The sequence below is a fragment of the Myotis daubentonii genome, chromosome 2 (assembly GCF_963259705.1).
Source record: "Myotis daubentonii chromosome 2, mMyoDau2.1, whole genome shotgun sequence".
Classification (NCBI taxonomy): Eukaryota; Metazoa; Chordata; class Mammalia; order Chiroptera; family Vespertilionidae; genus Myotis; species Myotis daubentonii.
Genome location: NC_081841.1, coordinates 55772235 through 55786630, shown reverse-complemented (window position 1 = coordinate 55786630; position 14396 = coordinate 55772235). Strand labels below are relative to the sequence as shown.

At 37.6% G+C, this 14396-nt stretch overlaps 1 protein-coding gene across 1 annotated transcript; it reads right to left on the bottom strand.

Annotated features, from left to right (window-relative positions):
- Window positions 1–10082: 10082 nt before the first annotated feature.
- LOC132226552 (olfactory receptor 6C2-like) lies at window positions 10083–11066 on the bottom strand. Its single transcript, XM_059681153.1, has one exon. The coding sequence runs from the start codon at window positions 11064–11066 to the stop codon at window positions 10083–10085; it is 984 nt and encodes a 327-aa protein (XP_059537136.1).
- Between the last annotated feature and the right edge of the window lie 3330 nt (window positions 11067–14396).

The following is a 14396-nucleotide window of genomic DNA, read 5'->3' as shown; positions in this document are numbered from 1 at the left end:
ACTATTGTCTGTGTCAATGGGTTATGCATATATGCATGTAAGTTTTTTAGTTACTCACTTCCTGTCACCCTTCACACCCCACTCGCCATATCCCTCTGAGATTCGCCAGTCTGTTTCATGCTTCCATGTATCTGGATCTATTTTGTTCCTTAGTGTATTTTGTTCGTTAGATTTCACATATAAGTAAGATCATGTGATACTTGTCTTTCTCTGACTGGCTTATTTTGCTTAGCATGATACTCGCCAGGTCCCTCCATGCTGTCTCAAAGGGTAAGAGATCCATCTTTTTTTATTGCTGCATAGTATTTCATGGTGTAAATGTACCACAGCTTTTTTTATCTGCTCACCTACTGATGAACACTCGGGCTGTTTCCAGATCTTAATGATTGTAAAGCGTTGCTATGAAAAATGGCAGGACAACTGTGTCATTTAAATTGCATAGTTCATTTCTTAACTGATTTTTTCTTTTTAGAGAGAGAGGAAAGGAGAGGGATAAAGAGATAGAAACACTGATACAAGATAAACATGGATGGACTACTTTTGCATCCCCCATGCTAGGAATTGAGTACAAAACCTGAGCATGTGCCTTGACTGGGAATTGAACTGTGGATTCCTGCTTCATAGGTCCATGCTCAATCACTGAGTAACACCAGCCAGGCTTATTTTCCATATGAACAACTGTACACATACCTTTTCCCCTCCCTGTATAAGGCTAATGTTTACATATAGATCTTATTTTTTTTTCAGATTTTTCTTTCTCCAAATACACTGACTGCATTATTTACAATTGTATAAAAATTTGCAACCATATCTTATAACTGGAGACAAAACATATTTTTATAGTTGCACAACAATATAAATATACTAAGTGCCGCTGAATCTTACTTAAAAATGGTCAAAATAGTAGAGTCTGTGTTATGCATATTTTATTTCAATAAGAAATATACATGTTTATGTATTTAAATACCTTATTTATAACATAATATAAATTTTACCTAAGTTGTCAGTGTATGATATTCACTTTTAATAATAATCCCTCATGCCTTTCTTAATATGTATAAAAATTATAGTTATATCACCTCTCATTCCTTTTACACGTGTGTGGTTGGCGCCAGTGAGAGCTTTATATATCTAGATAAACTTGCTTAATTAGACCTGCTTTTGATTTAGCTAAACTTTTTCCAGCCCAGTGAAGCACCCCAACTTCTCTTTCAGGTAATTGTCAACAACACAGCAGTAAATATCAACATGAAGCATATTATTATTGTAGATCTTGCAGGGAGAACAAAAGGTAAAATATTTAACTGCAGCAGTGCTTGGCTATATTCTGGGCAGTTAGAAAAACTGAAGTCATTTTCAAGGTCCACCATTTTTTACTTCTTTTCAGCCGGGTCAAATTTCTAAACTTTCTAAATCTCTGTTTTCCTACTAATTACAAGAAAATAAGATTCCACCGAGTCTCCTATCTACTTACTATAAGACATCTATAAGGATCAAATGAGATGAGGCATGGGAAAACGCTTCACAGACATCTGGTTGAAGTGTGAAATGTTTGTGCCTGGCAATAAAGCAAGTCGTGTTTCTGGGCTGAAGAAACTGCAAGGAGGCTAGTTGTCACTAGGGAGAAGAATCAGGGCATTGCTACGTGACATCATTACCTGATGCCCATAGCAACCGTTTTCAGGATGGGCTGGGCTGTGGGCCGCATTTTGCACCATGGGGTCTCAGCAGCATTGGCTGTGATTTGGTGAGCTGTTGCTCAGGGCTGGTGGCGGGGCCTGTGCCCCACTTGGGGGAAGCCCAGTGTTGCTTTTTCGGTGCCAGGTCTGTGGTGCTGTTTCTTTGTAAATGGCCAGTGCGCTTCACGGCAGCTCCTGTGTTGAGCGTCTGCCCCTGGTGATCAGTGCTTGTCATAGCGACCGGTTGGACGGTCAGAAGGACACTTAGCATACTAGCCTTTTATATATATATATATATATATATATATATATATATATATATATATATATATATATATATATATAATTATTTTCAAATAAAACAAAATTCAAATTTCAAATAAAATAAAACAAAATTCTGTATTCTTCCACTTTTATAATTTAAAAAAATATATTTTATTGACTTCAGAGAGGAAGGGAGAGGGAGAGAGAGATGACCAAAGAGATAGCTCCCTTCCTCTTTCTGTCTAATTTTATAGTTTTCTCTTTTTTAAGATGCCACATATCTTCTCAAAACACCTCATTGAGATATTAAAACAGAAGCCAAGGATTTGCAATCCTGTTTTCATTACTAGCTGTTTCCTATTTGAGGCTAACATATAACTAATCACTCACCCTTGAATACGCAAATGTTTTGTATCTGTAGTTGGTATCTCAAAGGTTGCAATTTTCCTAAATTGCTGATAAAAAAAGCATCCAATGGAGGCCTTATAAATAGTTTCACTTAGTTCCTTTTATTTATTATTATTTTTTAAAACCCTCACCTGAGTATTTTAGAGAGAGTGGAAGAGAGAGGGAAAGACAGGGAGAAACATTGATGTTAGAGAAACACATCAATTGGTTGCCTCCTGCACGAGTGCTGACCAGGGCCCAGTCCAGGAAGGAGCCTGCAACTGAGGTACGTGCCCTTGCCGGGAACTGAACCTGGGACTCTTCCAAACTCACTAGGGCATATTTTTATTTTTACCGACTAAAGTGAGGGCAGGAATCATCCCCCACTTGGTGCCCAGCTTCCACTGTTCAGCCTCTAATGTTTAAAACACCATGTAAAGGAAACAGAACTAAGTTAATTCCTGAGAGCCAGTATTTTTATTTTTTTTAGTGTATTTTTATTGACTTCAGAGAGAAAGAGAGAGGGACAGAGTGATAGAAACATCAATGTTGAGAGAGAATCATCAGGCTGCCTCTCCAACACCCCACACTGGGGATTGAGCCTACAACCCAGGCATGTGTGTTCACCGGGAATCCATGACCTTCTGGTTCATAGACCAACATTCAAATCCTGACCCATGCCAGCCCGGCTGAGAGGCAGTATTTTAAGACCACAGAGAAAAGCCAACCACAGTAGCTCATACTGAGTTATAGAAATGAAATACATCTGAAGCCTGGTAACCTTTTCTCAGTTCATCTCTTCTAAACTCATTTTCCTTTATGGGCACACTGTTTGCAGAATAGCGTTCTTTATTGCAAAAATATTTTATATTTGAGTCATATTTAATCCTTGCCTAGATACAAAGACACCAACTTTAATAAACTAATTGATAGTAAAGTGTAAGGGCTTCATAAAGGGTGTCCCAAAATTCACTCAAGATTTGAATTTAATGGTGCTCGATAGCGCAACAGGATAATCCAGTTTTTTTGTGCCTAAATTTCAAGATATGGATATGGATGACATGTGGTTTCAACAAGATGGTGCCACATGCCATACAGCCGGAGAAACAATTCAATTACTGCAAAAGTCATTTCCTGGTCGTGTAATTTCCCATTTTGGTGATCAGAATTGGCCACCCAGATCATGCAATTTAACGCCGTTGGACTTTTTTCTTTGGAGTTTTTTGAAGTCTAAGGTTTATGCCAACAAGCCCACAACCACCCACTCCTTGAAGGAGGAAATTGAGTACTGTATCAATGAAATTCAGCCACATTTATGCAAAATGGTCATGGGAAATTTCAAAAAAAGAGTGAGTATATGCCAGCGAAGCCGTGGAGGCCATTTACCTGAAAGCAACATCAATGAGAGAGACAAATACTAGTATCTCTATTCCATACATAATCCTATACTGTATACTTTATGAATCAATAAAAAATTTACAATTTTTAATTATAAACCTGTGTTTTCTATCAAAATTACTTCTTGTGTGAATTTTGGGACACCCTTTATCTATCTCTCTTGCAGAGATGATTCTTGTTAAATTTACGAGTAGGGCAGCAATGGTGAACCTATGACACATGTGTCAGAGGTGACATGTGAATTCATTTTTTTGGTTGATTTTTCTTTGTTAAATGGCATTTAAATATATAAAATAAATAGCAAAAATATAAATCTTTGTTTTACTATGGTTTCAAATATCAAAAAATTTCTATATGTGTCCCGGCACCAGAGTTAAGTTAGGGTTTTTCAAAATGCTGACACGCCGAGCTCAAAAGGTTCGCCATCACTGGAGTAGGGGAAGAAATGATTGGAACATTAACAAATACTGAATGTCATTTTATTGAGGAAAGTGTATGCCTATGTTTGTGTACACGTATACACAAACCTTCCCTCTTTAGATATATATTTTCAGGTATGAATAACATGTTGACACAGGATGCTTCTGGATGTTAAAAAACCATGCTACATTGAGATATCTTTAATTTTACTAATCCATAAGCAGGTGTCAATTAATTTTAATATATATGTTTAATTACTAAAATATTATTTGCCTTACCTTTGCCAGCATGGTGTGTCTCACTGGTTAGAATGTTGGCCTGCACTGAAGGGTCTCTGGTTCCATTCCTGGTCAAGGGCACTTACCTGGGTTTCAGGTTCACTCCCCACCCCTGATCAGGGTATGTGTGGGAGGCAACCAGTCTATATGCCTCTCTCATTGATGTTTCTCTCTCTCCCAATTCCTCCTCTTCCCTCCTTTCAATCTATTTATTATTTATTTATTTATTTATTTATTTATTTATTTTCTTTATTGATTAAGGTATTACATATGTGTCCTTAACCCCCACTCATGCCCACACCTCCGTAGTGCCTGTGTCCATTGGTTATGCTTATATGCATGCATACATGTCCTTTGGTTGATCTCTGCCCCACTACCCCCTCCCCTGCCTTCCCTCTGAGGTTTGATGGTCTGATCAATGCTTCTCTGTCTCTAGATCTGTTTTTGTTCATCAGTTTATGTTGTTCACTCTATTCCACAAATGAGTGAGATCATGTGATATTTATCTTTCTCTGACTGATTTATTTTGCTTGGCATAATGCTCTCCAGGCTCATCCATGCTGTTGAAAATGGCAGGAGTTCCTCCCCCCCCCTTTTTTACAGCAGCATAGTAGTCCATTGTGTAGATGTACCACAGTTTTCTAATCCACTCATCTGCTGGTGGGTACTTAGGCTGTTTCCAAATCTAAGCTATTGTAAATTGTGCTGCTATGAACATAGGGGTGCATATATCCTTTCTAATTTCTTGCAATATATTCCTAGAAATGGGATCACTGGGTCAAATGGGAGTTCCATTTTTAGTTTTTTGAGGAAACTCCATACTGTTCACCGCAGTGGCTGCACCAGTCTGCATTCCCACTAGCAGTGCATGAGGGTTCCTTTTTCTCCACATCCTTTCCAGCACTTGTCGTTTGTTGATTTGTTGATGATAGCCATTTTGACAAGTGTGAAATGGTACCTCTTTCTTGTTTTGATTTGCATCTCTCAGATGATTAGTGATTTTGAGCATGTTTTCATATGTCTCTTTTCCTTCTGTATGTCCTCCTTCTAATCTCTTTGAAAAGCAATGTCCACTGGAGGGGATTAACAGTAACAACAGCAATTACTTGTCTCAATTTATTAAGGAATTTTAAACAAAATATCACATCACCTTAGATTTCAGAAGCAAAACATCATTATATAATTTATGTAGATAATAAACAACAAAGAAAATACTTACTCTTCTGACAATCATAGTCTCAGATAGTCACTTAATCCCCAAATTCCTCAGGGTGACAAAAGCTGACCAGACATGTGCCAGCGGAGATAGGTAGGTGCCCTGCCAGTCACATATTATTTTGAAACCTTACTCAACCTCTCAGGCAGGATTTCTCTATGTCTAAAATCTTTTAGAGACTTTATCAACCAGATCTTGATCTCACTTTAAATCTAAGCAATATTTTCTTGTACCCCGTTTAAGTGAAATGCTAAACAAACAAGCAAACAAATAATCCAATTATAAAATGGGCAGAGAATCTGACAGACATTTCTCCTAAGGAGACCTACAAACGGCCAACAGATATATGAAAAGATCTTCAACCTCATTAGTTATCAGGGGAATTGAAATCAAAACTACAATGAGATACCACCTCACATAATTGCCATCTGTTAGAATGGTTATTATCAACAAGGCAAGTAATAACAAGTGTTGTTGAGATTGTGGATAAAAAGGCACCTTTGGTCTCTGCTGAATGTAAACTGGTATAGCCACGATGTAAAAACAGTACATTTTCTCAAAAAATTAAGGGAAGAATTACCATATGATCCAGAATTTCTTCTTCTGGATATCTACCCTAAAGACTTGAAAGTATTTGTTTTCAAAGACATATGCACCCCCATGTTCATTGCAGCATTATTCATGATGGCCAAGACATGGAAACAACCAAAGTATTTTTTGACAGATGATTGGATAAAGATGATGTGGCACATTTATACATTGGATGACTACTCAGGCAAAGAGAAAGATAAAATACGGCCATTTGTGACAACATGAATGGATCTTGAGAATATCATGCTAAGCAAAATAAGTGAGACAGAGTCAAGTACCATAAGATTTCACTCATATGTGGGATATAAAATTGAAAGCAACAAGTGATCAAACCAGACAAGCAAACAAAAACTCTGTATGGTGGTTACCAGAGGGAAATGGAGGTGGGGGTGAGGTAGTAAGAGAGAAACATATGGTGATGGAACATGATTTGGCTTTGGGTGGTGGGCACACAAAGCAACATACAGATCAAGTTTTATAGAAATGTACACTTGAAATCTATACAATCTTATTAAACACTGTCACCCCAATTGATTTAATTAAAAAAGGAAAAGAAAAAAAGGGGGAAAAAAGCTAGAGTGTGTAAGACCTCTTTTTGGTTTTTAGAGAACTTGAAGATATGCCTTTTAAAAAATGTACTCAGTCTTCTGTAAATAAGTAAATAAATACTCATATATGTGGTGACTCTGATTCAAAAATCACCAATAAATTTAGTTTATAAATAACTGTTGGGGTAAGAAATGTCCTAAATCAGCAGTGGGAACCTTGTTTTTGGGGATAGATCAGAAACAGAAGATATGCAAACTACATCACCACAGGACTTTTAAAATTAATAGGGTGTGATTTCCCCTACTTATCAATTTTTATAAGTACATAATTTTAATTGTAAAACAATAAATCTGATAATAAAAAGAAAATACATGTAAAGTTATACATAGTATAGAGATAGCTATTGCTAGTATTTTGAATATGTACATCCACACATTTTGTATATCCATGAGCATATTTAGTAAGTATATTTAAAATATAGGAGCAATTTGTAAAAGTAAAACATAAAAGTCTATATTTTAGCTTTATAAGCACAGAGAACTAAAGATAAACCTTTGCATAAAAATTCCTGGGTATAGTTCTTAATGTATGAATGCTTCATTACTTTTTAAAATAATTTGATTTGCATATTTTAAAAACTATTCATTAAAATGATTGCAAGGTATTTATTTGAAGGTTTGTATTGGAAATACCTCCACAGAAACACATTTGTTCAGAATAATATGAAAATAGATTATTTATTAGGATGTCACCAAAGAATTAATAGTGAAATATCAATAGTTTAGCTCCACATACACATTTTCCGATTTATTCGATTTATCCTAGCCTATAATAATTCAGGTGTATTGGGTATTGTGGTATAAAATAGCAAATATTTGTACATGGGGGCTAAATTTACTCCCTCAGTTAAGCTCATGGAATCTTTGAAAGAGAGTGACAGAAGGAACAATATTTTATGCACAAACCTTTGTGGGGTATCTTGAATATATTTCTTCTGATAAAATTACATATTTTACTTCTACCAATGTACATAAAAGGTCAAGAAAAACAAAATATTACACAGCCATTTTCCCCCATAATGTTCTCAAAGCGATAGACTCATCAGAAAGTGAAAAGGGTAATGTAAACACTGGTTATTTTAAACAGTGATTGAAAAATATTAAATAGCTAGCCCTAGCTGGTTTGGCTCAGTGGATAGAGCATCGGCTTGCGGTCTGAAGGATCCCAGGTTCAGTTCCACTCATGGGCCTATGCCTAGGGTGTGCAGGAGGCAGCCAATCAGTGATTCTCTCTCATCACTGATGTTTCTGTCTCTCTCTCCCTCTCCGTTCCTCTCTGAAATCAATAAAAATATATTTAAGAAATATTAAATAGCTAAAATTTTATTTAGCTAATTCTACGTCACAGTGAATCTGAAAGGAAGTAACAGAGAAACTTCACTGGAAAGGTTTATAGGACAGGAGATTTGAAGAAGGGTGGGTGGTATTACAAACTTGTGTATATTATTTTTAATACTATTTTTCCTTATATCATTGTCCTGGACCAGGTTTGAATTTATGGCTCTCTGAGTAGGAATATGCCAATAGTCAAGATATAATGTCTATACCATATAATTTAATAGTATGGCCTGGCCAGTGTGGCTAAGTGGTTGAGCATTGACCCATGAGTCAAGTGGTTAAATGCCAAGAGGTTACTGGTCAGGGCACATGCCAGGGTTATGGGCTGTATCCCAGTGGGAGGCAAGCAAGAGGCACCTGATCAATGATTCTCTCTCATCATTGACGTTTCTCTCTCTGCATCTCCTTTCTCTTTTTTTAATCTCTTGCCGGGGTCCAACCCCAGCAGGTCCAGGGGTCCCCAAAGGTGTGGACGGAATCGGCGAAGAAGGAATGACACGGAGACAGCGTTCAGTTGATCAGAAGCCTAGCCAGGATCTCTAGCCCGGATCTCCAGAGAGGTTCTGCTTCGGATCTCCAGCGAGGTTCTGTAGCCATGTTCCCTCGCTAGGTTCTCCAGCCAGGTTCTGTCCAGGCTCTCCAGTCAGGTTCAGTGTCCAGGTTCCAGTCAGGTTCTCCTGCCAATCTCTGTAGTCAGGTTCAGTCCAGGATCCCTTGCCATGTTCTCCCGCTAGGCTCTGTCTCTAGGCTCCGAGGCCAGTCCCTCTCCAGGATCCTCTGGCATGCTCTCTCCAGCGAAGTTCTTCTGTCTCTAGGCTCCGTGTAGGTTCTGTCTTCTTGATTCTGTTCTAAGTTCTGAGTATTTCTGTCTTGTTACAACTGTATTTATACCAGTTGATTCAATCCTATCAATCTCTATTACAAAGGTTAGGGCGTTTCTTATCTCCATTCCAGGGAGAAAAGATTATGTAGTTTAAGCATGATTGCTCGTAGTTAAAGGGATTAATTACCCGCCTGGCACTTAGTTGAGGGGTTTTATTCCCTCCTTAACTTCAGGGGAAAATCCCTACCTGGGGAAAACAACCTTTCTCAGAGACCTTGGTTAAAACACATAGTGCCAAGAAGGTGAGCAAACATATTAAGAACAGTATGCCATATATGCCAGGTCCCTTGAAACAGCAAGCATGGACCGGCTCCCGGCAATCTCTGAAATCAATAAAATTAAATGCATATTAAAAAATGTTAACAGAATGTATTTCTAACAATACTTGAGGATGGGTGTTATTTGTACTCATGCAGCCAAGTTAGAACAAACTGATCATTGCTCCCTTAGTCAGTGGCAGGGATAGTGCTGTGATACTTTACCTGTCAAATCAGATGACAGCTGACTGGAGTTGAAGTAGAGGAGAAGTTTTATCAAACTTGCTGTGATAGCCTGTCCTTTGGATGAAGACTATACTAGAGATGAAAGATCAAGCTCATTCATTATCGACATGAAGGGTACAGAGGTATTGAAATGTGGACATCTGACCAGCAGGTGGAGAAAAGAGATTGTGGATCAACTATTGAATATTTGCATATCGTAGGTCTAGAAACTACACATTGCTTATACCCATCCTGTTAGCTATAATATAGGCTACATAGTCACATCTTATAATGTACAAATATGACAGAAAAATGTGTTCTACTGTGTTTCTGGGGATAGCAACCAAAATGTTCGGCAAAACAGAAATTTCTGCCAAACAGTAAGCATAAATACCTTAGAATTTAGTTTTAATGAGAAGTAAAAAATCAAATAGTCAGGATTCACAGTAAACAAGCCTAAAAACAAAGTGAGAATGTAGATATACTAGAGAATAAGACAAGCAGAGACAAATAATATTAGAAGCTTTGGGTTTTCTGCCTATTTACCCTTCCTTTTAATTGGATTCACTGACTCCCTTTTCCTCTGCATCTTTAAGAGGAATGCAATATTTTTAATTGAGTCACGGAAAGCTTGTTTCACTTGCTTGTTTCTCAGGGTGTAAATAAAGGGGTTCAACATTGGTGAAATGGAAGTAATAAGGAGAAAAACCGCTTTATTTATAGCTACCTCGTCCTTGGCTGAAGGTTTGACATAAATGAAGATGCAGCTTCCATAAGTAATGGAAACCACAATCATGTGGGAAGAACACGTGGAAAAGGCCTTTTTCCTTTGCTGGGCAGAGGGAAACCTTAGAATAGTCCTGATGATATAAATGTAGGATAGAACCACACATATGAGGGTCATGATGAATGTCAACACAGCACACATGATAACCATCTGTTCTATCAACCAGGTGTCTGAGCAAGAGATCTTCAGGATAGGAGATGCATCACAGAGGAAATGATCAATGACGTTCGAATCACAGAATTCCAGGCCCAAACCCAGACTGATTGGTGGCAGAATGGTGATCAGTGCTGCTACCCAACAGGAGAAAATGATGTACTTGCAGACTCTGCTGTTCATGATGGTGGTGTAATGCAGGGGTTTGCAGATGGCCACATAGCGATCATAGGACATGGCAGCCAGAAGAAAAAATTCTGTTACTGCAAAGAGGTCTGTAAAGAAGAGTTGACTGGCACAAGCATTATAAGTAATGGACTTGTCCCCAGATAATATGCTAAATAGGAATCTGGGTACACAGGTAGTTGTGAAAGAAATTTCTAAGAAGGAGAAATTTTGAAGGAACAGATACATTGGTGTTTGTAGGTGGGAATCCATCAGAGTGAGGGTGATGATGGTTAGGTTTCCAGAGATACTCAACATGTAGGAAAGAAATAGAAAGATAAACAGCAATATTTTCAGTGGAATGTCATCGGTCAGTCCCAGCAAGATGAAGGTTGTTAGTGTAGTTTGGTTTTTCATCCTTGATTATTGTCTTTGCTCATTCTGCTTCAAATAATAAGACTTTATATGATGAAATCCAGAGCCCTAGTCATCTTCTAACCTCAAGAGAAGTAAATCCGAGAGTGATTCCTAGATCTGTTGGGAAGTAAGCATATCTTACATGCCAATGTTTGATTACTTCTTTGTGTCACATAAATTGACTGTTCATATTTAAATCACATATTTGCGCCACTCTGGTTGCCCCTTACTGCCTGTCCTACCAGCCTGGTTGCCCCCTAATGCCCCCCTCTGCTGACCTGGTTGCCCCTCACCTGCCCCCCCTGCTGGCCTAGTCTCCCCCCAGTTGCCCCCTGCAGTCCTGGACCCCCTACACAGCCTGTTGCTCAGTAGTTTGGTCGTCCCTCACTAACCCCCCTTCAGGCCTGGTTGCCCGACACAGCCTGCAGCTCAGCCATTTGGTCGTCCCTCACTAACCCCCCTGCCGGCCTGGTTGCCCCACTCAGCCTGTTGGGTCGTCAATTCAGTTGTTTTGGATGCGACGGCCCCTAGCTCTTTATATATATAGATTACCCTTGGCTATATTGTATTTCTACTGTTGGAATATCTATGTTGTACATTTTTATGCTTTTTAGAATATCTTAGTGCTACAAAGAAATTCCTCCCCATCTTATAAGCAGAAATCTGGAATTATATACTCTGGTTAATTAATTTCCTTTTAAGTTCCTTTGACAGTGAAAACCCTAATGCCCTTTAACTATCTGCCTTGTTTCCTCAAAAAATTAAATATGGAACTCCCATTTAACCCAGTAATCCCACTTCTAGGAAGATATCCCAAGAAATCAGAAGAACCAATAAGAAAGAATATATGCACCCCTATATTCATAGCAGCACGATTTACAATAGCTAAGATTTGAAAACAGCCTAAGTGCCGAATCAGCCGATGAGAGGATTACAAAACTGTGGTACATCTATAGTTTTATTATTCTCTAGATTTTGAGAGCCCTTTTCCCATCAAAGCATTATAGTTAAGAGCAGAGCTTTGATATTGAATTTTTTCTTAATTATGCTTTTTTTATTATTTCTTTCTAAACACATTTGACAATGACATATTTTCTCTCCTTGTTGTATGTATTTACTTAAAAATTTGTGACAGACAAATAAAGGAACATTTGAAGTATATTTATAGAGCTGAAGAGCAATATCTTGATTTTTTAATGTTTTGGGTCAGCCTATTTCAGCTTGAAAAACACACTACCACCCATCATAAATATCATTTAGCAATATCGGGTTTAACAAGGTTTAGCAATTTCTCAAACATAATACAACATTCTCTCTTAAATTTTACCTCCTTGATAATTGTCTTCTCTGTCTTATTAGCCACTTATACATCAACTCATGATGTATTTGTATCATTTAAACTACTCTAGCCAACATCACCACTGGCCTCCCTCTTGTTTTAAGCATTAAACAAACTTCAGATTTAATTTAACTCAAGCTCGCTTCTGCATATAGTAAACCGTGAACTTATGAAAGTCTTTACAGCTTACTTTCTACCTTCTCACATTATCCTGAATTCCTTCCTATAATTTTGTCTATTTTTTCCTATTCTCCTTCATAGCTCCTTTTCATTTTCTAATTTGTTGGTGCACCTGAAATATTTTTCATAGGCAATATCTCTTTTACACTGCTCTCTCTCTAGGAAGTTCTAATAAATAGGGTGATTTCAAGAAGGCTCATGATCCCTACATTTACATCTGCAGGAAAATGTTACAGTATTCTGACTTCAACTTATTCTTAGACATCTAGATCAGACTTAAATGGTTTGATCTTATACTTTTCCTTTTTTTCTATCTGAGAGTCCTTGAGCAATTTGATTAATTTCTTTATTTTGTGTCTTCTATTTGTGTGTGTATGTGTGCAAACTTCAGATAAAATAATATGTACATCTTAGGGTTAAAATGAAAGATTTAGATAATATAGATAAACTATGTACAACTGCATCTGGAATTAGGTGATAATTCATTACTATTCAGCATTGGGCATTCTTATTTTGTTATCTATGATTTCCTATTGAGAGTCCTCTAGATGTGCATATTTCAAGATTTTTAATGTAGCACTCATGACTGTGTTTCTTTCCCTGTCAAGAGTAAGTCTCATTTAAAAACAATATTTATTGTTCTTTTTTTTACTCCCATTTTCAGTTGTGGGCATGTCTTGCCATTTCTGTTATCTTTTTAATTTGTTCCTTTTATTCTCTCACTCACAACACTACTTTTACTCTCCGTGTCTTTTACCTCATAACTGAAATATTGCAGAAACATGTAAACATATGATTAACATGTATCTTTGCTTTCCCATTTAATATTTTAAAATCAATGCAATCAGAATCATTTTTCTAAAGCCCAGATGTGATTAACTCTCCCCTATGTGTTGTGGACAATATTTTTGCACTGACATTTACTCCATACTGTGTATTTCTCTGAAACTCTTGATCTACCTCTCAGTTAAATGGAAGTTGATTAATTTTGGCTTTAGGTAAGAGTTGAGGAGAGGATAAAAAGGAATGCATTAATGGGTTTGAGTTTCAAATGCATCAAGCTTTTAGGTTAATGAAATATTCCAGGCAATAAATATTTTATTCAGAGTAATGAGTAAGAACAAAATTTCTCATCCTTAGAGAATTTATAAAATTTCTTTATCAGGGGATAAGAGAATTGAAGAATAGGTTAGACCAGCAGTGGTCAGCAAACTTATTAGTCAACAGAGCCAAATATCAACAGTACTTCTTCAAAATAGACTCGCCCAGGCTGACAACAGACTTCTGCGCATGGGCCACGAAGTTTCAATCGCACTGTACTTGCACGCCCGCACATCGTATTCTGTGGAAGAGCCACACTCAATGGGGTCAATGAACTGCATGTGGCTTGCGAGCTGCGGTTTGCGGACCATGGCCCTAACCTGGTAATCCTTTTATTGTTTACCAAACTTTACAATTGATAGCCCTGTTTGCATTCCTAAAGGGCAAATGTGTATTCAATTAAATAAAAGCTGATGGGTCCAGGGTTTCAGAGAGCCTCTCTGCTAGAGAAAAGTCCCCGACTGGCTCCCCCATGCCTCCTGATTGTATATTTCTTGTCTAGTGTATTCATTTGTGCATCAGCCCCTTCTCCAGAACTTGAACCCTAGCTTCAAAGGGATGTGGCATTCACAGAGGACCTTTACTGTCTTTCACTAACATGGAGCCAGAATAGCTGACAGATAAAAAAATGATATAGATTTCTAAAATTTCTTTTCCTTGTAGAGATCTAAGGGAAAAATAATTAAGTTGCTCCTAGAACACAGGCAAAA

Bases quoted from the DNA above. Each gene is read 5' to 3' on its own strand.
- LOC132226552 (XM_059681153.1), bottom strand. From the start codon at position 11,066: ATGAAAAACCAAACTACACTAACAACCTTCATCTTGCTGGGACTGACC.